This window comes from Zootoca vivipara, chromosome 5, assembly GCF_965207765.1.
Source record: "Zootoca vivipara chromosome 5, rZooViv2.hap1.1, whole genome shotgun sequence".
In the NCBI taxonomy this organism is placed as follows: domain Eukaryota; kingdom Metazoa; phylum Chordata; class Lepidosauria; order Squamata; family Lacertidae; genus Zootoca; species Zootoca vivipara.
The window spans coordinates 91,544,011-91,571,951 of NC_142588.1; the positions used below are offsets into that span (position 1 = coordinate 91,544,011).

Consider the following 27,941-nt stretch of genomic DNA (forward strand, 5'->3'; position numbering starts at 1 on the left):
CCTCGCCCCGAGCCGCCTCCCGCTTCCCTCGGGCGCCTCCCGGCGGCCGACGGCCTCGCACCCTCGGCGAGGCGCCGCACGCGAGCCCGGCAGCCAGTCAGCCCGTCCGTCAGCCAGCCAGGCCCCAGCGCTGGGCAGGGCCAGGCCGGGCCGGGCCGAGCCTCTTCCTGGCGCTGCCGAGCGGCCTGCGCGAGCCTCCCGCCGCGCCGCCGCCTCCCGCCCATGGATTTCACATAGCCGCCGCCTGGGCCGCCCGCCGCCGCCACCGCGCGCGCCTCTCTCCGCCCGGCGCCCTCCGCCCATGGCGGCCTCGGAGAGCCCCCCGGACGTGGCCTCGGCCTCCAGCTCGTCGCTCTTCCGCCTCCGGCACCTCCGCCTGGGGCTGCACTTGCGGCCCGACGCCCGCGCCTTGGCCGGCTGCTCGGTGCTGGAGCTGTGCGCCCGGCGGGGACGCCGAGCTGGCAGCAGCAGTAGCAGTGGCGGCGGCAGCGGCAGCCAGAGCCGCCGGCAGGCCCTGGTGTTGGACGCGCACCCGGCCTTGCGGGTCGCCTCGGTCGCCTTCCGGCCCTCCCCGGCCGGCGGTGGACGCTGCGGCTTCGTCTTCCCCGACGCCGCCTCGCCGGGCAGCGCGGAGAGCCGGGGCGGCGGCGGCGGCGGGGATGGCGCCCCGAGGTGCCCCGCCTGGGACCCCGCTCCTGTCTCCTCTTCTTCCTCCTCCTCCTCTTCCTCGGAGCTGTCCGGCCCGGAGAGGAGCGACCCGGCCCCCGGGCGCCTCTTGACCCGCTGCCCTTCCCCGCCCACGGGGTGCCCCTCTCCTACGCCCCTCTCGGACCCCCACCTGCACTGCCCGCTCAGCACCCCCAGCGCACTTTCGGCCTTGGGGCCACCCCTGGCCCCTGAGCTGGCGGGTCCCGGGCCCCCGGCAGACCCCCTGACCGCCCACTGCTGCCACCACAGCTGCCCAGTGGCAGGGCCCCCCGACTTCCTGGTTTCACCAGACTGCCCCCTTGCCCCTGGCTCTCAGGATGGGACTCCTCTGCCGGGCCCCGAGGGAGCCCTGAGGGGTGCAGCAGCTGCCCCCCACTCTCCCCTCACTGCCCCAGCCAGCCCCATCAACCACTTTTCATGCTCCTTTTCCGACTTTCCTCTCGTGCCTGGGGTGCCCCCTCCACCCATACCCACCTTCCCTGACGACCCCGCGCCGGCCTCGGTGGCCCCTTGCCCGCTTTTCTTCAGGGTGGACCCCTTCACGGACTACGGTTCGGCCCTCACCATCTCCTTACCGTCTTCCCTGGAGCCTCACCAGCCCTTCCAGGTCATCATCCGCTACACCACGATCGATGCACCCGCTGTAAGTGCCCCTTTCTCTGTGCAACCCCAAAGATTGTGTTTTGGGGTGGGTGGGTGGTGCTCATGGTGTCATTTTAGGGGATAACTTGCAGTGGAATGTGATGGTGGTAAAGGCAGTGCAGATCTGGAGCTGATTGCCCTTTGACAGCAGCTCGGCTAGAGTACGGAAGATGCTGCGAGGTCCAAGAGGATACCAGCGTGGTTAAAGAACAGAGTCAAGGAAGTTATAAAGGCCAGCTTTGTTCAAGGAAGCCTTATCCAGGTGAAGGGAACAAGAAAAAGAAAGCAGATTATTGCGAAAGAAATGCAAACTGACAGTAAGGGATGCAGAAAAATAATCTGAGCGATAAGTTGCTAAAAAGAATAAAAAATGAATGCATTTAAATACGTTACAAGTAGGGAACTTTGCCACAGTGGTAGCTAGATTAGTAGATGGGGGTAACCTGTTAGATGCAGAAAAGCAGAACAATTGATGCATGTTCCAGAGCAGGGACAGGAAACTGGTCTGCCATATATAATTGGATTATGACTTCCACCATTCTTGGCCATTGGTCTTCTGGTTGGGGCTGATGGGAGTTGGAGGCCAACACAATCTGGAGAGCCATAAAGGTTCCTCCTCTTGATTCAGGAGGATACCCTCCTGAAGAGATCCAGCACTACTGCCTGGACCCTTGTGGAAGCTGTGAGTGTTTCCTAGAATGCATTCCAGCATCCTACGCAACAGGCAAGGCTTTTGTGGCAGGCAAAAATATGTGGAAAGACTTCTGTGAGGTTTACCTCCAAATCCATCACGTTAGCTGTCATGCCACACTGGTCTGCATCAAACGTAATGGGGCTGACCGAACAACAAATGATTAATAAAGTTCAATTGCTCCTTTCTCCTCTATGCTTCCTTCATCCTCTTGTGCACCCAGCTGTAATTGGAGATTTCTGGTTTCTTAACCACAGTTTCCTGTGACATCTGAGCTGGAAAACTGGTCTGAAGGCTCGCTACAAATCAGAATATCAAACCGGGACCAATGAGCCCTTAATGCACAGTTTCCCAGTTTGGATATCATACTGGTTTAAGATATTGGAAAGTCTCCTCTGCAAATAGGCATGTGGGACAGGTGGGGGCAGGGATCCACTTGAATCCCCCCTCCCTTCACCCTCCAACCAGCTATCATTTGCTCTTGATCTATTACAGGTCACCTTGTGACAGCTGCTAACACTGCCTTATCCTTTCCAATGAACATGGCATTTGTAATGAACTCAACTTCCCCCCCCCCCCAATACTTAACAGGTGTCTGATAATAACTTGCATGCATAACAAAACATTTTCATGGAGTAACATTAAAAAAAATATGTTGCCTCCACTCCCTTTTTCTCTATCCTCTCTATTATATAGGATATTATATCACTTCCAGAAGATGTTCGGATTTTGATTCTTGCCACATTCTTTCTAGAAGGTAGGGTCAGAATTGGGGAACAGCTGTCAAGGACACACTCGGATGGTACCATCACAAGGCTTCTGTCAAGAAAACAGCTATGTGACTGTTAAGTCAAGGAGACTGAGATTTGGAATAAGAACCACCCCCACCCCCCGAGAATCCTGGATACGATGTGAAGGGAGTTTAGGGATCTCCCTGCATAGAATTTCCAGCACACTCATGAAACCAGAATTTAAAGGATTCTTTAGAAAAGCTGGACTGCAAACAGGACTGGAGTTGGTGACCATTTGCCAGTTCCCCCCAAAGACAATTTGCAACGATGCTAGATAAGCAGTTTCAGTAAGCAATTGGCTTACATCCCACTGCACCCCAAAATAAGCTTTGGTGTATGCTGTATATCTCTGTGACTTTCCCCTTTTAGACCCTCAAGACCCTTAAGAATTCTTCTCTATCAAGCCATTGATTTTGTGCAGTGCTTTTTAACACATGGTAATCCTACTTGCAAATAAGCCATTGGAGCTGTGCACTCCAAACAAAGCTTTGGGCTACCATAAGAGGTCTTATACCAGCATCTCTAGGAGAGTATCTTCTATGAGACACTCCTAGCACTGTAGCCACCCAGTGCTTTGATTTGGCTCAGGATACTGGGAAGTGTATTTCCTCCATCCCATTTATTATCAATATATGGGGGGTGGGAAATGGATAAAGAACTGGGGGCATGCACCCAACAGATGGGGGCCACACAAAACCACACACCGATACAACCAGGAGACTGTTGCTTTTGAATCGCCACAGCAATGCTTCATTTTGTTGCAAGACACCGTCGCACATGCTGGGCTGTGCCCACACGAATAATTGCCAACATATATGAAAATGTGGAGCTAGGGTTATGCACTTCTGCAAGCAAGAGACTATTGCCTTTGAGTCACCCTAACGTTGTATCTGCTACAAGACACGGTCAGACATGCGGCTCCTATGTAAATAATAGCCAATTAAAAAAGAACAAGGAACAAAGAGAAGCACACTTGACAGTCCCTTCCGCCAAAATGAAATAGTCTTCTTGATATCATAGAATTATAGAGTTGGAAGGGTCCTCTAATTCAACCTCCAAAGCTTAGTGCCAGATGTACAACCCCAGTTCTGCATGCATTGGCAATTATTAGTGTGGACCCAATGCTCTTGACTGCTGGGCTGGGCTGGGTGCAGTGCTAGGGCACCCTGAAGGGGTGTCTTCTGGTTGGGTAAGTATGATTTGTGGTGGCCCCAAGCTTATTGTGGGCTGTACAGCTCCAGTTGCTTATTTGTATATTTATTTGCAAAGATTTGCATGGGCCAGCATGGCCAACAGTGTCTTTTGCAAAAAGAAAGAGTTGAGTTTGAAATAATGCTAGGGCAATCCAAAAGTGGTAGTCTCTTGGTTTTGTGGGGTGCACAATCCCAGTTTCTTACTCATTTCCACATATATCGGGCAGTTCTCGATGTAGATCTAGCATACTTTTCAGTGAATTGCTCAGAAATGACACCAGGTGGACACAATGTTCTGGTGTCTCATAGATACCACTCTTCTGGAGGTGGGTGTGTGGTATATAATGCCCCAAAGTTTCATTTGGGGTGTGCACTCCCAGTTCCTTATTAATTTCTGCATATACTGCCACAAGAGCAATGCGCCAAACAAAGCATTGGGCTGGACACAGTTCTAGAGTGTCTCAAAGGGAACAGTCTCCTGATCATGTGGATGTAGGGTGGCCTAAGGCTCTTTGAGGGTTGCACAGCTATAATTCCCTTATTTCTTTTTACATACTATGGCGATTAGTTGCACAGGGCCAGCACTCTCCATAGCATCGTGCACCAAAACAAAGCAGTGGGCTGAGGCTAACTCTTGAGGCATGTTCTCTCCCCTCCCTGGGATGACAGAATCTGTTGCCTTTGGCCACCATCCTTTTTTGTGCTGGATTTTATTTGCTCCTTCTCATCTGGTTGAAATCAACTGCTGGACGATATACGGTAGTATTTACTTAGATTTCCGCATCCTTATTTCAAATCCTCAGGGCCTTTTCATTCCCTCTTCACCCTGTTTGATAGGTGAGATCGAGAAAATAGGGCTTAACCCATTTAGGAGCAGCTATCCATAAATGGTTGGTATTTTTCTCTTAAATCCTTCTCTCTCTCTTTTTGTGGACAATCGGACTTCTTATCTTTACTGTTGTGTGCTTTTCATGACAATGGAACAAGCCACGCTTGTCCACCAGGTTCTAAAAAGAGGCAGTGGGAAAGGCCTTTTCTCTGTGCTGCCTCTTGGAAGGCTGCCCGTGGTCAAGACAGCTGGAGACCTCTGTGCCATTTCGTTTGAAATGTTGACACAGCTCTGGATTAATTTCCTTCTGTTTCTCTGCACTCCTCCCTTGCTGTTCTTCCCAAGTAACAAGGCACACATTTTATGAGCTTTTCATTTCTCCTTGTTCTGTTTGGCGTAAAGCACAGGTTTGTAGGAAGGCTTGAACAGTCTTTACTGTAAAAATCCAAATGTATATAACAAATTGGCTTTGTAGCCTTTGGAACTAGCTAGATGCCCGCTAAATGAACGGCATGCTTGAATCCCTCTGTCCTGTTTAAAGCTTGGAATTTTCAAAAAAATAGGGAGAGGGCGAAGAGAGGGGATTGGTCAGCTGGCCCAACATGCAACTATGATTGAGGGCCAAGGGAGCGAGAGGGTTGGTCTAGTATGGAGGTGTCTGTGTCTGGAGCCTGGGCAACCTAGTTTGGGACGACTCCTGGATTATTTCTTCCAATGGAAAGATTAATCATGGAATCAGAAAAAGAATGTAAAATGTAGTGTGTTCAGTCGCTGGCATCTCCAGGTATGGCCTGGAACATCCCTTGCTTGAAACCCTGCCAATCTGTGTAGGCAGTACTGAGGAAGGTGGACCAGTGGCTTGGTTCAGTATGAGTTGGCTTCCTTGCTTCCTTTGTAATAATTTTTTTATTGAATTTTCAGACGTTTGACATATATACTTCAGTACATAATAAATTTAACTTTTCTCAACTTCCTGCCCCATTTTCCATTGTGTTTCAGTCCCCCCCTTGCTGCACAATACCTTCTATTTCTTATACCAACACATCAATACTATATTCTCTTAATTCCTTCTGTTGCTCATATTTCAAATCCTGCTCGCGAGTTCATCAAACTATCATTTTTCCTGAGATAGTCTGAAAAGGGCTTCCGTTCTTAGTATGAGAGAGCTTTTCCTATGTTCTTGTGCTGATGGGAGTTATAATTGAACCACTCTGAGATCTACGGGTATAGGGCAGTATACAAATTTAATAAATAAAAATAATAAATAATAGTCCAAACATCTGGAGGGCAGAAGCAAAGGTTAAGTTACCAAATGGCTAAGGGTCATCTGGATTCACTGTGAGCAAGGTTTGCTGCATATGTAGAAATTGGGCATATGTGTAAGTCCTGCTGCTGTTTTTGGCATTGCATTTTAATTCTGTTTTCTAATGGCACTTGTACACATTGTGATGCCGCCAGTGCAGGTTAGTCCAGTGCAGTGGATTCCAGTTATGGTAAGGTCAGGTGAGTCAGGGTTGCTGAGAAGAACAATTGCATGGAAGGGGGGGGGACTTCCCTGCAGTTACACAGAGAAGTATTTCTTTGCTACAAATCAAGCATAGAAAGAGTTGCTATTATTCTGGTTTGTGAAACCAGAGCAGATGCATGGCACCAGGGAGATGATAAAACGGAAAACCTTCATTTCCAGAACGGAAAGCATGCATGAAGGGAAAGTGGGGGACAAAGAAACCAGCCAGCCTTTGGCTTGTTGATGCCCTCTGAATATTCATTTTTATTTATAAAGCTTACTGTCACTTTTTGATAGAATGCCTGAAGTCATAAATCAAACAATCAAAACAAAATACTTGTTAAAAACAGAACAATACTTCAAAACTAGCAGCAGCAATGTTGAAATGACACCAGCTTGGGCATATGTCAGTGTTATTTTAACACTTTCTTGAACAAAATTTGATGCTTGAGCTTGCTAACAAAAAGCATGCAGAGATGGCATTTGGTATGTTTCCTCAAGGCAGTTGAGTTTTGTAGAGCAAAGAATTGGTGATCTGAAGTGGTGGTAAGGTACGCCTGGGAGGAGCCATTCCTTAAGGTGTGTAAGGTGGATAAGTAATTAACTATTAACAATTAGACAGCTTTCAACATTGATTTTTATTTTTATTTTATTATTAAAGATTTTCTTGGTTTACAAAGATATGTGCAATGTCTTTCATAACATTTTTACAAATCACTTTCATTTGTTGAGACATTGGGAAGAAAAGGGGAAAAGAGGTGGGTGGGTGGGGTGTGGGGTCGGGTGATGATGTTTCTATTTTGCTTAATATATGTGGGGGTTTTTGTCAGTGTCGAGCTTTCAACATTGATAAACTGTGATGGTGTCTTTGCCTGCCTCTTCTAGTTCACTTTCATACAGGGCAGTTGATTGGTCCTCCACTACAGTTGTGCCAATGTTGGTGGTGGAAAAGGACACAGTCTGACTTATTCATGGACAGACACACGGTGGGGTATTTGCCAGCTTGTCTGCCTCCCTCTCCTCTTCCCTCATGAGTGATGTGTGCAGCTTAATAAAATGAAACTCGTCTCACTCTTTTAGAAAATACTCTCTGCTCCCTTACGGCTGTTGCTTTTATTACTGTCATTTCTCACACATTCCTTCTTGTTGCGTCATTAGATCTGGTGGCTGGATCCAGAGCTGACCTATGGCAACGCCAAGCCATTTGTCTTCACGCAAGGCCATTCCGTGTGCAACCGCTCCTTCTTCCCCTGTTTTGACACGCCGGCTGTGAAATGTACTTACTCCGCCATCGTCAAGGTAGGAAGCCTGTCACAAACCACCATTTCCTTAGGGAGGAGAAACATTCATTCAGGTTTGCTGTGCTCTGTGAAATGTTGGGATCTGTCTGAACAGACCTGCTCGGGAACAAAGTTTGCTGCTTTCCCTTACACCATATCAATACTTCTGGGGTGGGTGTTTGGCTAACAACTTTTCCTTTATCTGCTGGGTCTATTGCCAGAAGGCCATGTGCAGGTAGGCAGTCAGGTTCTTTGCATCCCCCCTCTGCCCAAAGAACTCTGGTTCTTTTTCTTCAGGAGTTGGACTCTGAAATAAGCATCACTTTGGGCATCCGTGAGCCACTGTCTTTTAAACCTCTTGATTCATTTCAATCAGCACAAGAGACTTGATCTGTGTCTCCTTTTTCACTCAAGTGGTTGGAAGATTAGGCTGAGCTGACTTCAGACTTGTGTGGGTTTGCTTTTTGGATTGTTTATTACTAAAAAAAACCCTGCGGTCCATGGGTGTGCTTTAAATTTTTAAAAAGCAAGAGTACACACTGAGGCTCTCTTAAGGCATAACTAATTTGCGTTAAATGCTTTTGAGTATTAACTCTTGCTCACAAATGTAGCTGCCTGACATTCAGATTGAAGTCTGATTCAGCATCTTTTTTGAAAGGCTGACAATACTGGTCCATGAGAAACTGGCTAGTTGGTATATTAGTGGATCACAATCTCCCCTTCTTCTCACCCCAGGCTAGGGCAGAGACATCTTGCTTCAACTGATACTGCTCACGCCTCTTGAATATCCTTCCTAGAAAGAGCTGTCCGACTGTCTAATCTGTTGTTGTTGTTATCTCAGGTGCCAGAGGGTTGGCATGAATGGTACGAACTGGGGCTTTAGTGCCCTTTACTGCTCTTTTGACCTACCAGTGACTAGCAGAGCAACAAAAAGTTATGCAGACTTGGGTAAATTATGGAAATCTGCTCAATTTTCACAGTTTATATAGAGTTCCATTTATCTTAGGAATTTGGATTGCATGGGCAATTTCTCTCTTTTTTTTTAGTGCACATTTGCCTGGTTTGCATGTCACCAAACAGCAGTGAATGTGTGAGTTCCCAGAGAAGAACTCACAGCTGCTCCCCACTCCTTTTTTGGTTTTGTTCCTGCACTGGGCTGAACTAAGCCCAGGTTCGGCTTAGCCTGTTGTCCAAACCCAGACTTGTAGTTAAACTTACCAACTGCAAGCACTAGTCAAGAACAAACCTTTGCTACAGTTTGTGGTTAGAGAGGAACGAGCTTCACCCCATAGGAACAAGGGAAGCTGCCTTGTTTATCTAGCTCAGTATTGTCAACACAGGCTGACAGCGACTCTCCAAGGTTTAAACAGGGAGCCTTCCCCAGCCTTCCCTGGAGCGGCCAAGGATTGAACCTGGGATCTTGTGCAGGCAAATGTGATGTGCATACTAGGCAACTGAGTGTTGTGCAAATCAGCTGTTAGTCTCCTTGGCCCGTAGAGCATCCTGACAACCCTTTGCTTGTTTTCCAGGCTCCTGCAGGTATGCAAGTGTTGATGAGTGCTACCCAAAGCACCTATGAGGAAGAAGAGGGCACCTATCAGTTCTACATGGAATACCCAATTCCTGCTTACCTTGTGGCCCTGGTGGCAGGGGACCTTGTACCTGCAGACATTGGTCCTAGGTAAGCTACTTTTCTCTGCCTGAGCTGTGCTCATTGTGAGGAGCTGCTTTAGCAGCCTTTCAAATGTTTTCATTGTTCCTTTTACTAGCCTGCATTTTCATGCTGGTGGTGGAAGAGTAGAAAACTGCTTCCTTACCGAGCAGAGTGGTGGAGAAGGGATAGAGTGATTCACGCACTTTCCTCTGACCTGTTGCATTTCCATGCTCGCAGTGGAGGAATAGACTTCTGTCATAGAAACCAAGTGGACTGATGGAGGAAGGATGGAGCAATCTATGCCTCCTCCACCAGCCCACTTGCTCGCTTGCATGGAATCCTTGCTCACCTGCGGCAACCAGGCTAATGCGTAAATGCAAGGCTTGTGCTTGGAAGTCATCGAGCTGGATGGATCAGGAAAAGCTGTTCCTGGTGACATGGGACACTGCACACCTGTAGATCAGACCTGTGCAGCTTGAACACTGCTGACTGGTTGTGGCGCAAGACACCTGTCACACAGTGTGGCATCTCCATATCCAGGAAAATATTTGTGGCTTTTGCCTAATCATCAGTCAGGAACTTTACTTAGACCAGGGATAGTCGAAACAAAATAATAAAATTCCTTCCAGCAGCACCTTAGAGACCAACTAAGTTTGTCACACTGTGTATCTGAAGAAGTGTGCATGCACACGAAAGCTCATACCAATGACAAACTTAGTTGGTCTCTAAGGTGCTGCTGGAAGGAATTTTATTATTTTGTTTCAACTACGTCAGACCAACACGGCTACCTACCTGTAACTAGACCGGGGTAGTCAACCTTTTTATCCTACCGCCCACTAATGCATCTTTCTTGATGGTAAAATTTCCTTACCGCCCACCAGTGCTCAATGGAAGGAGGATTCAGCTTGTGCCGTGGAACCCCCTACTGCCCACCTTTAATCCTGAAATGCCCACTACTGGGCGGTAGGGACCAGGTTGACAACTGCTGACTTAGATCTTGAAATTGTCTGCAAATGTGTATTTTAAGTGTCGTAACAGGGATCCAAAATCACTAGTGAATGATATGAATGGCGGAACCAGCATGAAGTCAGTGAGTTGACTGTTGCTGTCTTTGTAACAGGAGCAAAGTGTGGGCGGAACCATGCCTGTTGTCAACAGCTATCAGCAAACTGTCGGGTCGGGTTGAGCGCTGGCTCAGCGCCGCAGAGAGCCTCTATGGGCCCTATATATGGGGAAGGTAGGTTTGATGCTTTTGGAATAAAATTGAAGGTATCTGTGGAGGCATTGATTCAGCTGCCACCCGCACCTCTTGGGTACCAAGAATGGTATCAGGCATCCAACGGGTGCCTCATCCAGAAGGGTTTTATTCTGAAATTAAGGGTGCTTTGCCAAATTGTGAGCATGTTGTTTCCTTGCATAGAAAACCTGGAATAATATAAAGTCTGGCTCATTCTGACACGGAGTGCAAAAGGATCAGAATCCAGAGCTAATGGGTGAAATGTTAGACTTTTAAATGGTGGATTTTCAAACGGTTATAATGAGACAGTCTCAATCAAGAATGCAACAATTGTTCAAGGCTCTTCATGGGGTGATAGAATCATAGAATAGAATTATAGAAGTGGAAGGGACCCTGAGGGTCATCTAGTCAAACCCCCTGCAATGCAGGAACCTAAACAAAAGCATCAGTGACTCACGGCCATCCAATCTCTGCTTAAAAAACTCCAAAGGAGGAGAGCTCACCACTGTCTGAAGGAGTCCATTCCACTGTTGAAAAGCTCTTACTGCCAGAAATTTCTTCCTGATGTTTAGTCAGAATCTCCTTACTTGTAACTTGAATCCATTGGTTCGGGTCCTACCATCCAGAGCAGCAGAAAACAAGCTTTCTCCATCTCCCATGTGACAGCCCTTCAGATATTTGAAGGTGGCTATCCTATCTCCTCCCAGTCTCTCCTTTACCAGGCTAAACATACCCAGTTCCCTCAACCATTGCTCATCAGGCTTGGTTTCCAGACCCTTGATCATCTTGGTCGCTCTCCTCTGCACATGTTCCAGCATGTCATCATCCTTCTTAAATTGTGGCAGGTGAATGCGGGGGGGCGAGGAATGCTGTAGCTGTGGAGGGCTGCATTATTCTTTCATTCTCCTACTGCAAGTAGAAAGACTGTGATAAATAAGGGGCCAGTCCATTGGATTGTGTGCCGTTATAAGGGAACTTCAGAATGATTTTGTGCAGAGGGGTACAGGGCTTGAGTCCCTGCACAAAGCCAGTCCCTGTCTTAATCTCCCCCATAACACGGTTAAAATCTCAGGTTTTCCACTCTCAGCTTGGTGGATGCGTAACATACAGCCAACCCTACTGCTTAAATGGCAGTGCCCCTCCCACCGCACCCAGAGTGCACAGATGGGCTGGGAGAGACTGGGAACAGGCAGTTTTAGGGTGGCGCGACTGGTGGGGCCACACTGGGGCACCAAAACAATGCTTTAGAACAGAGCTCAAGAGCCGAGGGGCACCAAATTTTAGCGTCTCGCAGGGCGCGGCTGAAATTTGAGAGCCCAAAGTCCCAGGAGTCCTCTATGCATTTCCACACACTTGTGAGAATTATGGCTCCCAGGTCCTGAGAGTGACCTGCGTCCTCCCCACCCTCTCCTTGTCCCTTCCAGGTACGACATAGTTTTCCTTCCTCCCTCTTTCCCCATTGTCGCCATGGAGAACCCCTGCCTCACCTTCATAATCTCCTCCATCCTGGAGAGCGACGAATTCCTCATCATCGATGTCATCCACGAAGTGGCCCACAGCTGGTTTGGCAACGCCGTCACCAACGCCACGTGGGAAGAGATGTGGCTGAGCGAGGGGCTGGCCACTTACGCTCAGCGCCGGATCACCACCGAGACCTATGGTAAGCGGCAGGGTAGGTCTGTGACATTGTTTACATAGTTTGAAAAGAAGAGCTTGTTTCAACAACCTGGGTGCCGTTAGCAGGGGCCCTCAAGAGCTGCCATTCTTATAGCATCTACAGTTCCTAACAAAGCATCAGGGAGCTGCAATCCGGACGCTCTAGATCTCTTGGAGCTCCTAATACTTCCCAAATAACCGTTCTCAACAAATAGGAAGCCAGGCTCGAGATACCTCTGCATGGCTCCTCTTCTCTCGGGAGCAAATTTCCCCTTTGTCTCCCCACAACTGTAAAGCAGTTTGTCAGTCCTTTGGCGAAAGCCATCATTAAGGCTATTATTTAATCAAGATCGAACCGTGATGTGAACTGGGTTTTAGATCGTGGCTCAATAGTAGCCCTAATTCCCTTCTATGATTGGATTGAAGACTTACGCAAACTCGCAACGTATGAACAACTTGCATATAAACGCAGACTTGCCATGGACAAATTCAGTGACATTTGGAATCTATTCTTACAAATACTATAATAGGTTAAGATCTGGTAAAGTGCAATAACATCCTTGTAAAATACACAGTTTTGAGTTTTTCCCACATCCCCTTTTCCCCCTTCTGCACGGGTTCCCTTTCTCTCTTTCTCTTTTTTGTTTGAGTCTCACCATACTTGATGCACATATAGTTATGTACTTTTTGAACTTTCAGTAAAGATGTTAAAAGTAAAATTTACAAAGTGTAGCCCTAATTAACTACATAGCTCTCTTCATATGTTACGCATGCAAAAGAGGGGCAGTGAGTAGAGACAGGCTGTGGGGTCGTGCTTCTGGCCCCATGCCAAGCTGCTCCCAGCTCAGTGTGGCCATTTGATGTGGGGAAGCCTTTGTGTGCTCACCTCTTAGTGTGCAGGTCCTGCACGGATCCTGGAACCCTGCCTCGGGCAGTTGTGCTGTGCGAAGACACTGAGGGTAGAGCCGGGCAGGGAGCCGCACACCGTGGGGGAAGAGCTGAAAGCCCTCTCCCTCTTTGCATACGCAACATTACAGTTATCGTGAGGGCTGTATCCCAAGGGCAGTATCCCAAGGGAAAGAAGAGAGAAGCTTAGCTAGTCTGGAACTAGCTTTAAAAAAAGGTTGCTTCAGTATTTTGTCTCGGTACGTTAATTCTAGAAGGGTAGTCTGGTTGCAGAGTCCTGCAATCCTGTATCATCTCACAATTGCTGTGAACCCTTTCTCTTACTGTTTAATCAAATGGTACATCAGCACACATGTAACAGCAGCATCAAGCAAAATCCCCCCTCCATCTATTTATACTTACCCCACCAAGAATCCCGCTCTCCCAGTGTCTTTTAATCACACCCAACCTTGACCTCTGAAGACAAATAAGAAGGGAAATCAGAGGACAATTTGGACCCACTGGCAGAGGAAGAGGAGTGTGGGGGGAGTGCACCGCCCCCGGCAGCGTGATCCCAGTGGGGTGCCATCGCGGCTGCCCCACGCCACGCCCCCAGGGCGCGCACCAGCCCCGCCCCTGCCTGCTCCCCCCCCCCAGTTCTGGAGCATGAAGCTCTGCCACTGATTGGACCCCTGAAACAGAAACAACTGAATTTTAATGAGACTACTCTGGAGTCGATGAATTGTGGGTTGCAACTTGATTCTTGGTTAACTGATACACAAAACAGTTTCCAGTTCCATGCAGAAAATGTCCCAGGTTATGTGATGCACTTGAACAGTTCAACATGTGATAGCAGCTGTCACATAACTTGATTTAAAATTGCCTTTAGGGTGACAGCCCTGAAGTGTACACCATTCCATCATCTGCTTCCTTGAGATCCTGTGCCATCCCCTCTGCTGAATGCTGGGCATTTCTTGGGAAGCCCAGGATTTCAACTTGGTCATTTATCTCAGATTAGCTGCTTTCTCTTGGCCTTCATTTCACCAGCTCTGAAACAGTGACCTACTTCACAGCAGTTGTGGGCAGAAGATTGATCACAACCAACTGGTATATCTCTGGACAATCTGCAGTAGATCAGAATTCTCTAAATTAAGCTGCTGAACTAAAGAAAGCTTGGGGGGAGGGTGAAACCAGGAGTGGATTTTTGTGTGGCAGGACTATGAGTTCAGGTTCTGGATATAAATTCCTGGGCTAAGCGTGTGCTCAGAGGCGTCCTGTACCAATTCCATATCTTACCCACTATTTTTGCAGTTGTCTCCAGTTGGGTTCCCTTGGGGTTTTAGTGAAAAACAGAGGAAGTACATGCCACAAACCTAAAGTGTGCCCACCCCTTTGTAGAATTGTTGTATGGCTGAATGAACTAATTCCTTTCCCTGAATCTTAATTGTAATGCCGTGATTGAGGGGTTTTGCGATTTGGCAATGTAGCTTCTCGGGAGTGTTTGGTTGGCCTTCCATGATGTCACAGAAGGGTGGGAACAGGCTGCCAGTGGGTGAGCTGTTCAGATGGTAGCAAGGACTGGGTCAGAGTGGTGAGCTCCCGTGAAGAGAGCAGGTCTAATAGGGTGGGTCACGGGGAGGTTAGGAAATGGGGTTTGGAACTGGGAGCGGTCCAGAGGAGGGAAGGCAAAAGCAGAAGGCCAGGAGAGGAGTGCGAGAGGGCTGGAGGGATTGGGAGAGAGAATGAACAGAGAAAAGAGGTGGCTGGGGGGCTGCAAAGGGAAGGGAAGCTGAAGTCCACATGTATATTTGAAGTGCACAGCCAGATTTTTGTGCTGCAGGCTTTAGGCACCAATACATTTTGTTTTCGTGTGCAGGTGCTGCCTTTACGTGCCTGGAGACTGCCTTCCGCCTTGATGCCCTCCACAGGCAAATGAAGCTCCTTGGGGAGGACAACCCTGTTAGCAAGCTTCAGGTGAAGCTGGAGCCAGGTATGTCCTGTGTTGAGACTGGCCAGCTGGGTCTCGGCTTTTATAAAACAGGCCAGCTCACCCTGCCCATCTCTGGCTTCCTGTTATGCATGAGCTTCTGCTATCATGGCTGTAATATCATCCCACCCCTCCACCCCCCCGAAGCCTGAAATAGGTGGCTGCATCTTGGGTCAGTTCCACAAAACAAATTCAGTGTCGCAGACAGAGGCCAAGCATGAAGTATCACAGCACAGTGGAAGTTGTTTGTTATCAAAATGCTGCTCTAAATTAGGGGCAGGCAACGAGCTTTCACGATAAAGTATGGAGGTGGTTAGTTTAGATTTCAGTCCCACAACACGCCCCTGCATTGCTGGGTTCCCTTCTTTCTCTCGTCTCCCTGCTTCTTTACATTCTTTGACTACAGAAGGGTCTATAAGGCTGCAATCCTTACTACCTGACAGTAAGCCTAAGCCCCACTGAACTCTGTAGGATTGCACTGTAAGAACCCCAGGAGATTACATAAGGTCTAACTGCTAGGTTACTTGATGGTAATACCTCAAGGACCGCCTCTCCCCATATGAACCAACCCAGACCCTGGGATCACCATCCGAGGCCCTTCTTTGTGTGCTTCCTCCAGGAAGCACTCTTATGCCTCTTTCACAGCTGGGGCTTCTCCCAGGTGACCCCAGGAATTGTAGTTTGTAAAGAGTGCTGAAAATTCTTAGGAGAACCTTAACAAACTGCGGTATCCAAGATCCTTTAGAGCAGGCATCCCCAAAATGCGGCCCTCCAGATGTTTTGGCCTACAACTCCCATGATCCCTAGCTAACAGGACCAGTGGTCAGGGAAGATGGGAATTGTAGTCCAAAACATCTGGAGGGCCGAAGTTTGGGGATGCTTGGTATAACAACAACAACAACAACAACAACAACAACAACAACAACAACAACAACAATATATTTATACCCCGCCCATCTGGCTGGGTTTCCCCAGCCACTCTGGGCAGCTTCCAACAGAAAAATAAAATAAAATAATCGATTAAACATTAAAAGACTCCCTAAACAGGGCTGCCTTCAGATGTCCTCTAAAAGTCTGGTAGTTATTTTTCTTTTTGACAGCTGGTGGGAGGGCGTTCCACAGGGCGGGTGCCACCACCAAGAAGGCCCTCTGCCTGGTTCCCTGTAACTTGGACTCTCGCAGCGAGGGAACCGCCAGAAGGCCCTCGGCACTGGACCTCAGTGTCCGGGCAGAGCAATGGAGGTGGAGACGCTCCTTCAGGTATACTGGACCGAGGTCATTTAGGGCTTTAAAGGTCAGCACCAACACTTTGAATTGTGCTCGGAAACGTACTGGGAGCCAATGTAGGTCTTTCATGACCAGTGTTATGTGGTCTCGGCGGCTGCTCCCAGTCACCAGTCTAGCTGCTGCATTCTGGATTAATTGTAGTTTCCGGGTCACCTTCAAAGGTAACCCCACGTAGAGCGCATTGCAGTAGTCCAAGCGAGAGATAACTAGAGCATGCACCACTCTGGCGAGACAGTCCACAGGCAGGTAGGGCCTCAGCCTGCGTACCAGATGGAGCTGATAAACAGCTGCCCTGGATACAGAATTAACCTGCGCCTCCATGGACAGCTGTGAGTCTAAAATGACTCCCAGGCTGCGCACCTGGTCCTTCAGGGTCACAGCTACCCCATTCAGGACCAGGGAGTCCCCCACACCTGCCCGCCTCCTGTCCCCCACAAACAGTACTTCTGTCTTGTCAGGATTCAACCTCAGTCTGTTAGCCGCCATCCAACCTCCAACCGCCTCCAGACACTCACTCAGGACCCTCACCGCCTTCACTGGTTCTGATTTGAAAGAGAGGTAGAGCTGGGTATCATCCGCATACTGATGAACACTCAGCCCCAAACCCCTGATGATCTCTCCCAACGGCTGCATATAGATGTTAAAAAGCATGGGGGAGAGGACAGAACCCCGAGGCACCCCACAAGTGAGAGCCCAGGGGTCTGAGCACTCATCCCCCACCACCACTTTCTGGACACGGCCCAGGAGGAAGGAGCGGAACCACTGTATGACAGTGCCCCCAGCTCCCAACCCCTCTAGACGGTCCAGAAGGATGTTATGGTCGATGGTGTCAAAAGCCGCTGAGAGTTCCAGCAGAACTAGGAAACAGCTCTTACCTTTGTCCCTAGCCCGCTGGAGATCATCAACCAGTGCAACCAAGGCAGTTGCAGTCCCATGATGAGGCCTGAATCCCGACTTGAAGGGATCCAAATTGTCAGCTTCTTCTAGGCGTGCCTGGAGTTGTTCAGCAACCACTCGGTCAATCACCTTGCCCAAGAATGGAAGATTTGAGACTGGGCTATTTGAGAGTGCTATTTTATTTTTATTTTCCTTCCCTTCCCTTTTTATGAATTTATTTATTTGGGTTTTTTTCCAGATTAAATTTTTACAGTCACATATCCAACATACAACACAGAAACAAGATTCCAAAGAATCTCCTGGACTTCCCTCCTCCCCTTTGTGGGTCCTATTGCTAACCATTTCCTCTTGCATCTTTTAGAATAATCCAAATCTTTCACCTCTCCATTGTGTCCAAAATTCACCATTAAACTACAAGTGTTATTCCAATCCTACTAACAATTTTAACTGTTTACAATGGTGTTTAAGATAAATTATAAATTTTCCCCATTCCTTATTAAAATGTTGGTCTTCCTGATTTCCTTTCCTTTCCTTTCCAAGATCCACAGCACAAAAACACAAAATGAGAATATAAAATACATAAAAAAACAAAAACAAGCCAACACCCCCCCACAAACAGATTTTAAAAGCCATAGAATCTTAATCAACCGAATGCCTGGTTGAAGAAGTGTGGCTGTGACCACAGATTCATCCCTCTCCCTCTTGCCTTCTCCATTTCCTGCTCCAGATTGCAAACTCTTGGCATGTGGGGTTGCAGGGGCCTGTTTTCATGTTTTGCTTCTGAAACTTTATGGAGCACCATAGACACTGATGATGCTGTATAAATAAGTAATTAAAAGCCGTAATTTGAGGAGGAGGAGAAGAAGCTGTGGACCAAGGAAGCTTTTGGTGGCATTTTCGCTTGCAGCTTTACCAAGATACTGTTGTGTTTTCTCTCTCTCTCCTTCCCTCCCCTTGCCTGTTACCCATCCCTTGGTCTTACAGGTGTGAATCCTAGCAATCTGATGAACCTCTTCACGTACGAGAAAGGTTACTGCTTTGTTTACTACCTGTCTCAGCTCTGTGGAGACCCAGCACGCTTTGATGCCTTCCTTCGAGTTAGTAACTTGGGTTTCAGAGGTGGGGTGTGTCTGTGTGCATGTATGTGAGACTCTTGCCTGTATGGATTTCCCTTTGAGACACCCAGCAGAAAGAGAGGGGTGGCAATTTTAGAAAAGGAGGAGGAGAGGCAGTATGGCATGCTTTAAGCAAGGGCTTGAAAATAGCTGTTTGTTAGATGAGGACAGTTCTGCAGGAGACCGCTTGGTGACATAGATCAGCAACGGGTCCCAGTTAAAACAACTCAGTCAAAGCAAGGAGTTGGGAGGTAGTGGAGAAGGAAGACAAAATAGAAGGGGTTTCATGGCAAACACCCATCTTGAAAATGTGGCCTACATGTTGTCAGAGAGACCTCGCTTTCACTAGCCTGAGTCTTGTGTTCATGTATGCCAAGAAATGCTGCCTGTCGTGCATGCCAGTTGCATCCCTGCTCCCCAATTACCAACAACTTCCTGGAGCATTATATAGGTATTTTATTTCTGCGTTCAGCCTGGCCCTCCTAAAGGATTGAAGTGCCAAATAATTTAAAGGAAGTTCTTGTGACAGATGAATGTCCTTTAGTGAATCTTTAGGAGGAAGGAGTTTCATGATTTGGGGTGTCAGTGGTAATGTGGGTCAACAATGTTGGTTTACATAAGTTCTTTCTCTTTCTCTTTCTCTTTCTCTCTCTCTCTCCCCACTATGCAGTCTCCTCTGGGAAATAGACTTTCCTTACCTGTTGCATTTCACTTTTTCCTCTGCATGCTTGTTCCATCCCCCTTCGCCTACTCCGTTATTGCCCTTCCTTCCCTCGTTATATATATACAGTGGTACCTCTACTTACGAATTTAATGTGTTCCGAACACACATTTGTAAGTCGAAAAAATGTGTAAGTCAAATCTCATAGGAATGCATTGGGAGAAAAAATTCGTAAGTCGAAGCAACCCTATCTAAAAATTCGTAAGTAGAAAAAATCCTATCTAAACCGCATCCAAGATGGCGGACGGAGCTCCATTTGTAAGTAGAAAAATTCGTAAGTAGAGTTATTTGTAAGTAGAGGTACCACTGTATATATGACTAGCTGGCCCAGCCACGTGTTGCTGTGGGTTTTTGTGTTAAATGGACCTTTTTTCTGTTAAATGGACCTTCAGAGTCTCCCTTTAGAGTCCTCTCACCTGCCCTGTCCCAACCCTGACTCCCCTACTGTGTTTCAAAAATAAGACTCCCCCCACCCACGCCTGTTCCTGAAAATGTCCCCACACCTCACTGCTTTGGTTGACTCGGGGTCCTACCCCCCCCATGGCTATGTGTTTCCGCCCTCCCTTTGTTGTGCCTCATCCCTGTGAGCCCCCTCCCCCATTGTCATGCCTCATTCCTGTGATTCCCCCACCCTGTTAAAGGCCCATATTATGTTTGTTTTTGCCTGAGGCCTACTGGGCAATGTTGCAGCCTACTCAGTTTTCCCTGTCCCAACCTACCCCCCACTGTTTTGGCTGACTCAAGGTTCTTCCTCCCCCCCCCCATGGCTATGTGTCCCCCCTCCCTTTGTTGTGCCTCATCCCTGTGGACCCCCCCCCCCCGGTTGTGAAAGCCCCATATTCTGCTTGTTTTTGCCTGTGGCCTACTGGGCAATGGTGAGGCCTACTCAGTTTTCCCTGTCCCAACCCCCCCCCCCACTGCTTTGGCGGATTCAGGGTCCTCCCCCCCCCCCCACGGCTATGTGTTCCTCCCTTTGTTGTGCCTCATCCCTGTGACCACCCCATTGTGAAAGGCCCTATTCTGTTTTTGCCTGTGGCCTACTGAATGGTGCAGCCTACTCAGTTTTCCTTGCTTGGCAATGCTGCGGCCTATTGAAAAAGCTGGCCCTTGTTGCTGCAAAAGGCCTTTTTTCAGTTGGTTGCTGTGGAATTTTGTGATGTCATCTGGTGGTGCAGCTTTGGAGGCAGCAGGGTGCAATCTGCCTTTCTATTGGATACTGCTGGAGTCTTCAGAGCTTCTGGTGGTGACGTCTAATTTGGGCGCCACGTTTTTGTGTTTAATCATTATTTTAGGTGTGAAAGGTGTGGTTTTTTTGGAAAAAAATTATGCCAGATCCCTCCCTGATGGGCATGGAACGTTGTGGCCAAATTTGTTACATTATGGTTCAGCAGTTATGGAGAAAGGCTGTGACCTCTGCGCGCGCAATGCCTACATTTATATATATATAGATTTTGCTACTTAACTGTCTTTCTCTTTCCCCTGAAACTTGCCAACTCCTTGACCCATTCTCCCGGCTCTCTTCCAGGCCTACATCGAGAAGTACAAGTTCACTAGTGTTGTGGCCCAAGATCTCTTGGATTCCTTCCTGGCTTTCTTTCCAGAACTGAAAGAACAATGCATTGAGAGCAGAACAGGTAGAGAAGAACACATTTGCTGCTTTTGCTTTCGTTGAAGTGAAAATAAGTGACCCTGGGAGCTTCTGCACTAGCATCATCTTCATTCTGTGGGTATGCAGTGCAGCACCTGTTGTGCCATTCAGACAGGGACAGAGAGAGGGGATGGCTCCACAGTCATGGTGCTTTGTGTGGACCTCTTTGGCAGTCAGGTGGTGTAGAGGCTGGAATGGGATGGGAGAAACCAAGGGTCTGGAAGCCAAGCCTGATGAAGAACGGTTGAAGGAGCCGGGGACGTTTAGCCTGGAAAAGAGGAGACTGAGAGGATATAATAATATAATAATTTATTATTTATACCCCGCTCATCTGGCCGGGTTCAAATATCTCAAGGGCTGTCACATAGAAGATGGAGTGAGCTTGTTTTCTCCTGCTCCAGAGGTTGGGACTTGAACCAATGGCTTCAAGTTACAAGAACATCAGGAAGAACTTGTTGTCAGTAAGAACTGTTCAGCAGTGGAGCAGTCTTCCTTGGAAGGTGGTGGACTCTCCTTCATTGGAGACTTGACAAGCCATCTGTCCTGGGTGCTTTAGTTGAGATCCCTGCGTTGCAGGGGGTTGATGACTCAGGGTCTCTTCCAATTATATGATTCTATGAGAAGCAGCAAAGAGCTGTCCCCTCTGGCCTGCCAGTGATTCGACTGTTTCTTGCACTGTTGCAGCTTAAGCTAAATCTGTAGGTTGCAATTCATAGCACAGGAGGAGAAGCCAGGGGCTGGGTTCAAGGAAGTCACAACTGTGAATTGCTTTTGATGGCTGACTCACCACTGATACTGGAATGAATATGAATATAGTTCATGCTGTTGCTGTTCTAAGTTCACGCCACTTAAGAGCTGGGAGGAGAAAAGGGAAGTATTTAACAGGGTGTAGCCTGCAGCAAAGACATGTGGAGAGTTGGGTGGCTTGGATTTGTATTTAATTTAATTGCTGCTTGCAATTTCAAGAGTTTGCCCCTGTCCTCCTTCCCCTCTCTGACTGGTTGGTGTTGTGCCTGCCAGGAGAAAGCTCCATCATATCATTATCTGAGTAGGGCTTGGAGCGGGGGAGAAGGGAGAGTCATGATTGTTTTGTGATTTTGGAGATTAAGATTGCCTTAGCACATGGTCCGTAGACTTGGGACCCATGCTTTGCTTTACTTCGTTGTGGAGCTCACGTCTTGCATTCTGAAGGTCCCAGTTTCATAGAATCACAGAATCGTAGAGTTGGAAGGTACCCCAAGGAACATCTAGTTCAACCCCCTACAATGCAATAATCTGAACTAAGGTGTCCAAGACAGATGGCCACCCAATCTCGGCTTTAAAAATTCCAATGAAGGAGAGTCCACAGCCTTTCTAGCGAGTACCATCCACTGTTGAATGGTACACTGGTATCACGAGCGAAAAACATCCCCGGGGACAGGACTGAAGAAATATTTGTGCCTGAGATGCTAGAGGACCACTGCCGTACCAGTGCAGATAGTATTCTGCCAGCAGCCTGATCCAGTATAACGCAGCTGCAAGTGCTCACAGAAACCTGACTGCTCCCAAGCTGGAAAGAAGTCCAGACTGCTCCTTGTCTGATTCTGGTTTGTGTGTCTGTTGCAGGACTAGAGTTTGAACGCTGGCTCAATGCGACGGGTCCTCCTTTAGTTGAGCCAGACTTATCTCAGGGATCCAGTCTGACCTGCCCTGTGGAGACGCTCTTCAGCCTCTGGACCGCAGAGCCTCTGGATGCTGTGGCTGCTGGTGGCAGTGTTGATATTGCAGAATGGCGGACGTTCCAGACCGTGCTCTTCCTTGACAGGCTGCTGGACGGGTCTCCACTGCCTGAAGGTGAGTTTCGTTGAGCTGGCAGGTGAGCACCTGAGTCCCTACATAGCTCAGCCAGAAAAATTTGAAGGTCGCGAGTAAAAGGTCTGTATGGCAGGCAGCCCTAAGTATAAAATGGGAGCATGAGTGACCAGCCAGTAGTACGGAGCTGGAGGAGGAGAGGACAGGATCCCCTGGGAAACTTGACACACCTGCTGTACCTGAAACTGGGTGTGGCGAGTACAGCTGAATGGGACACAGCTGTGGGCAGCCTGAGGACATTTCACATGCCTTGTGCCTTCCCATAAAGAGTGGGAGACTAGGGTGAGACCATGTTTTGCATGCAAAAAAATCCAGGTCTGGTTTTCGCATCTCCAGGTAGAGTTGAGAAAGATCTCTGTGTGAAACCCTGGAGAACCACTGCCAGCCAGTGCAGACAGTATTGAGTTAGATAGAGCAGTGGACCGGCACAGTCTACCACAGCTTCCTATGTCCCTATGAATTTCATTTCCTCCTTAGTATTGTTCAGAGTATCTCACCATATGAGCTGAAGCGGCCGTGCTGTGAATGGCAGTGAATGTTAGCTGCCTTTGCTCATACGAACCTCAGAGCAAGCCAGAGGCAGACTAAAATCTAGGGGCATTTTTCGCGTTAAGGTGTGGTTGGGTTAGGTTTGCAAATTCAGTCTTCTCAAGGATCTGAAGCCCTTCTGGGTTGGAGAATTGCCAGGCCCCCTGGTTCCATTTCTGAACATTTCCGTATGTGCTCTTCAGAGGTGATATCAAAGCTCTCTGAATGCTACTCGGCTCAGTTGGACGGCATGAATGCAGAGATTCGCATCCGCTGGCTGCAGATCATTGTCCGCAATGACTACCATCCCGATCTTCACAAAGTCCGGCGCTTCTTGGAAAACCAGGTACTAACTTCCAGATTAAAAACACCCTGTGTCTCTCGGGGGCGTGAGATTTGGGCATGAAACAAGCTGCGTGCAACAGACCCTGGAACTCCTGCTGAATGACCGAGTGTGTGGATCAGGTGTGTGGTGCAGTTTGTCGGCACGTGGAAACTGGTGGCTGAACTCATTGGTGGGCTGGATGAGGTTAGGCAGGTCAGTATTATGTTTCCTGTAGTGCAGACAGAGGACTGAGGCTGAGAGAGAGTGGGTCACCAAAGGCCGCCTGCCCAGTTTAAGGTTGCGAGCCAAACCAAGACTTCCTGATCCGTGGGAGGTGCTTTACACAGAGGAGGGAATCGAGGTGGAGGAAAATCTTGGATGTGGGTGGGAAAAGTGCGAAGAAGCATCGCCCAGGAGGAGAGAGGAGGGATAAGAGATGAGGGTGTAACAAGAAGGAGGACTTAATGAAATTAATGGACATCACTAACTTGGAGTTCAGGGCATCTGAACGTATCTTGGATGCAACTCATGGTGTTTCAGTAGATTTTAAGAAGCCAATCTATTTATATCTTCACTTTTGAATCTCTATTTTTCTTCTTCTTCATTTCATTTCTATACTGCTTTATATTTTTAAGGGGGGGGAATCTCAAAGCAGTTTACAACCTACATTAAAACAGCAAATAAAACAATTCAGAATAAAACATTACTGAAGAAAGTTGAATATAAAGTATATAGTTAAATACAATTAACATTCAAACATAATTCACAGGAAACTAAAATATTATCCTAACCTAAACGTTTTTATAAAAAACACTGCAGAGGAGGTCAACTGCAGAATGCACATTTAGCAGAGCAAAGTTAACAAAAATTATCTTAAACATTTCAAAAGAAAACATTACTAAGTGAAGTCAAATATAAAAGGCACATTTGAAACAGCATAACTAGCAAAATAATAAAATATTCTCATAAGCATAGAATATATCTGCTGCTGTACGCTCTAGTACTTTCCCCTTTACTATGATACAAGAATAATGTGTTTGCGCAATAATAAAAATGTTTTTGTGGGAGGGGTTTTTTGGTTTGTTTTTGTTTTGTTATGTATTTTGTGTTCTCATTTTGTATTTTTATGTTGTGAACTGCCCTGTGATCTTTGGATGAAGGGTGGTATACAAATTTTAATAATAATAATAATAATAATAATAATAATAATAATAATAAGCCAGTCCTTTGGCTGACTTATGCAGTACCACCAATCTATCAGTTTTCATTGTTAGCTCTAAACCAGAATGCATATTTATTTTTGTACGGTTGCTGAGTCCCATTTGTATTGCAGATGTCGCGGATGTACACAATTCCATTGTACGAGGACCTCTGCACCGGCACCCTGAAGTCGTTTGCCTTGGACATTTTCTACCAGACCCAGAACCAGTTGCACCCCAACTTGCGGAAGACCATTCAGCAGATCTTGACGCAGGGCCTGAACCCACTCCTTGCCATGGACGCGACAGCTGTTGTGGCAGACCCTCTGGCTGCTGTGGTAGAGGACAAACCCCCAGAAGCTGCACATAGTGCCATTTCTCTCAGGGACGTAAACGTGTCTGCTTAGCTCCCCAGCTCATGCCGGGCGTTTGAAAGTGGAGGAGCAGCAGCCAGACGAGGGGCAACATGAACCAAGTGCTGCCTCCTGACCCTCTGTGCCACAGCTTGTGGGGGGAGATAGGATCTCTTGTTGTCGCTCCCACCCACCCCCATTACACACACAAATGTGCCTTCCGGTGCCCGATTCGTTGGCACAGCCAGATATCAGGGATGTCTCCCCTTCTAGCTGCAAGCGGGAACTGTTACGGGATGGATCTGTTGACTTGATGCATCATGAATGTGGATTCCAGGGCGACTTTTCTTCTCCCACTGCAAACGGGAAGAGTTCTGTCTCGGGCACTTGGGAGGGGCTGTGTCCCCCAGGCCTTCAGAGAGGCAAAGTCGCCACTGGCTGTGCACTGACAAGGAAGTAAAGGGAGGGGGGGAACACTATCAGGATCATGGATATTTGAAGGTTTGGCAGTGCTCTGCAAAGAACAGAAAAGGAGTGATGGGGGAGCCTGTTCCGTTTTTGTGCTCTTCTACTGTGTTACTCAGGAGGTGGAGGGTTTAGAACAATGCCTTCAAGCAATGCCTTGGTTTCATCAAGATGGTCAAACGTTAAAGGCTAGGAGACGGGGTGGATTTGAAATCTCCCTCTCATTTCACTTCTGATTTTCTCTTTTTTGCGGGACGTTTGACACCCAAACCCACTCAGCTAACTGTAATGGGGCCAGGGGCCTGTTTTCCTAAAACTACGCTGCGAATCCTTCATTAGTGTCTGGAACGCAGCTCTGAAAACAGCAGGTAAGGATGACTCGCATCCCCAACTCATCTTGCAAATTAACAAATGGGATGCAGTGGCAAACTCAGGCACAATCCTCCGGGAACTTTCCGCATTTGTTAAGTGTGCAAACTCTGCTCATTTTAAAGGAGGCCAGAAGAAGTGAAGATTCTGGCGGATTGTCTCTCTGGTCTGTTGGTGCTTCCCAATGGTCATAGGAATGGACAAACAGGCTAGGTTTTGAGTGCAGAACGGTATGCTTTGTGTCCTGTTCAGCCTGTGTCTTGGCTAAGGACATTTTTAAGTCTCTCTCTCTCTGGATGAGAAAGCAACCGTTGAATATGAAAGCCAGCTTCTTCCAAAGCTGTCTCTCGAGCTCAGAGCCTTGCTGCCCACCAGCAAAGCCTTTCCTTCCTGGCCATTAGGCAGAAAGAAACAAGAGACTGACTATGCAATGCCCTTCTGACCAGCCAGCCGAACTGCCGTCTGTCAAAAGTGAATGGAAGGGCAACCGTATGTAGAGGCATTGGTGCATCTTTCAGAAGATGGCTGGAAGTGGACAAAATGGTGCAGCGTCAAGTTTTCCTGCTGTGGGAGCGGCTGTGTTTTTAATATCTCTCTGAGTGCCCTTTTCTGCAAGAAGCAGAGAGCTGAGGATTGAACAAATAGGTCTACAAAGAGGCTTCCAATGAAAATCAAACAGGGTGCTGGAAATTGCCATATCTTCCAGGGGTGGAGGCAGTACAGGAGTGTGTGTGTGTGTTTTTAAATTAACTCTGTTTGCCTTTTTTAGAGTTGAGTGTGCCCGAAGGGCTGCTTAACGCTTTGTGGTAGACGAGAATATGCTGGTGCTTGCTGCTGTGATCCTGTAAAGAACAGATGGGGAAACCCTTTGATTCATGGGCTGGATGGATGCAATCCTCGGAGGTTTCCCATCAGGCTCCCTGAATGTCTTCTCTTTGGCCCCCCTTCTATCAGGAGGGCGGGAGAAAGCGGCAAACTGCAGGCATTGGGACTTGGTCCAGATGGGGAACATACCCAAGGGGGATAAAAGCCCTTGACCTCCCACACCATGGCTCCGATCTGTATCGGGCTCCCAGCACCTACAGTTTGCATCACCAAAAACGGATCTGTTGAAATGAACTGGGTTGGGGTTTTTTGGGCAATGCAAATTGCAGGTGGGGCGGGGGCTGCTCTGTGTTCAGCATGTGTGTTTTTGTCTGATAAGGGTGTGTGACTTGGTGTGTCTGGCCCTCCCTTTGCTGAAACGTCACTGCTTTTCTCAGCCCAAAAAGTGTTCCTCACCCCTGCCGTAGATGTCTTGTCCCCGTGCACTTGGGGAACGTGGCAGACTCTTCCTTGGGACCTGCAGTCAGTGACACACACAATTCCCCTCCTTATTTCCCTGTCGCACAAAGTAGTGTGGAGCAGCCATGGGATTTTCCTGTGCTCGTGGCCACCACATTTCAACAAGAACATTGGTTAATGTCGCCCCTTCTGGAAAAAGAGAGGCCACGTTTGGCACATATTGCAGGCAGGAGCGAGGAATCTCAGGCAGCAGTCTGAACATATAAAAATAGTAGGTGCTTGCTGTTTACATATTTGCTCTGCCCTCCCATTCTTTGATTTTAAATTGATTTTCTGGAAGTATTGGTGTTTCGCCTCAAAGCTTGATAAAGCAGCAATAATGAACTACAGGCATCGGAAAGATGCTTCACCTAATTTGTGGTATCCTGAAGTCACAGCAAGCTTGTCTCTCCCTCACAACAGAGATTAAATTTAGTTAACAATAGCGGGGGATATGGTGGGGGTTTCCCTCCCTTTCCACCCACCCATCTGAAACATTGCAAATAATTGGCCCCTCTTGGCATGCACCCCTTTGACAGCAGTTCCATCCTGGCAGAGTCTTGTCACCACCCACCTTGCACCTCGGGCTGCCTTAGGCCTCTGTTTTATTGCAGTCCTCCCCCCACCCGGAGAGAATGTATGTAACCCTGGTGGAAATTCTTTTTAAACGTACATTGATGCCTTATGATAACATCACTGATAAATGTTGAATTAAACTAAACTTTGTGACTTTCTGAATCTCAGTTTTGCCTGTTTTCCCACCCCCCACTGCACCATCTATGCTTGTCTCAACCTCAGCC

At 47.9% G+C, this 27,941-nt stretch overlaps 1 protein-coding gene across 2 annotated transcripts; it reads left to right on the forward strand.

Annotated features, from left to right (window-relative positions):
• The first annotated feature begins 31 nt into the window (after nucleotides 1-31).
• On the forward strand, nucleotides 32-27,879 carry RNPEPL1 (arginyl aminopeptidase like 1). 2 transcript variants are annotated; one of them, XM_088669295.1, is made up of 11 exons: nucleotides 32-1,351; nucleotides 7,520-7,660; nucleotides 9,171-9,322; nucleotides 10,416-10,532; nucleotides 11,957-12,204; nucleotides 14,950-15,063; nucleotides 18,229-18,341; nucleotides 20,606-20,714; nucleotides 22,334-22,561; nucleotides 23,311-23,453; nucleotides 24,766-27,879. In XM_088669295.1, the coding sequence occupies exons 1-11, from the start codon at nucleotides 302-304 to the stop codon at nucleotides 25,036-25,038; spliced, it is 2,688 nt and encodes an 895-aa protein (XP_088525421.1). In that variant the 5' UTR covers nucleotides 32-301; the 3' UTR covers nucleotides 25,039-27,879. The 2 variants fall into 2 exon arrangements, with proteins under 2 accessions (XP_088525421.1, XP_034989522.3); XM_035133631.3 differs by having other exon boundaries at nucleotides 72-1,351; nucleotides 11,957-12,192.
• The last annotated feature ends 62 nt before the right edge of the window (nucleotides 27,880-27,941 follow it).

What these genes read in the sequence shown, in the direction of transcription:
- RNPEPL1 (XM_088669295.1), top strand. Translation starts at nt 302, where the DNA reads ATGGCGGCCTCGGAGAGCCCCCCGGACGTGGCCTCGGCCTCCAGCTCG. An exon ending in GGGCCCTATATATGGGGAAG is followed by an intron (nt 10,533 to 11,956) that starts GTAGGTTTGATG and finishes TGTCCCTTCCAG; the next exon opens with GTACGACATAGTTTTCCTTC. An exon ending in ATGCATTGAGAGCAGAACAG is followed by an intron (nt 20,715 to 22,333) that starts GTAGAGAAGAAC and finishes TGTCTGTTGCAG; the next exon opens with GACTAGAGTTTGAACGCTGG.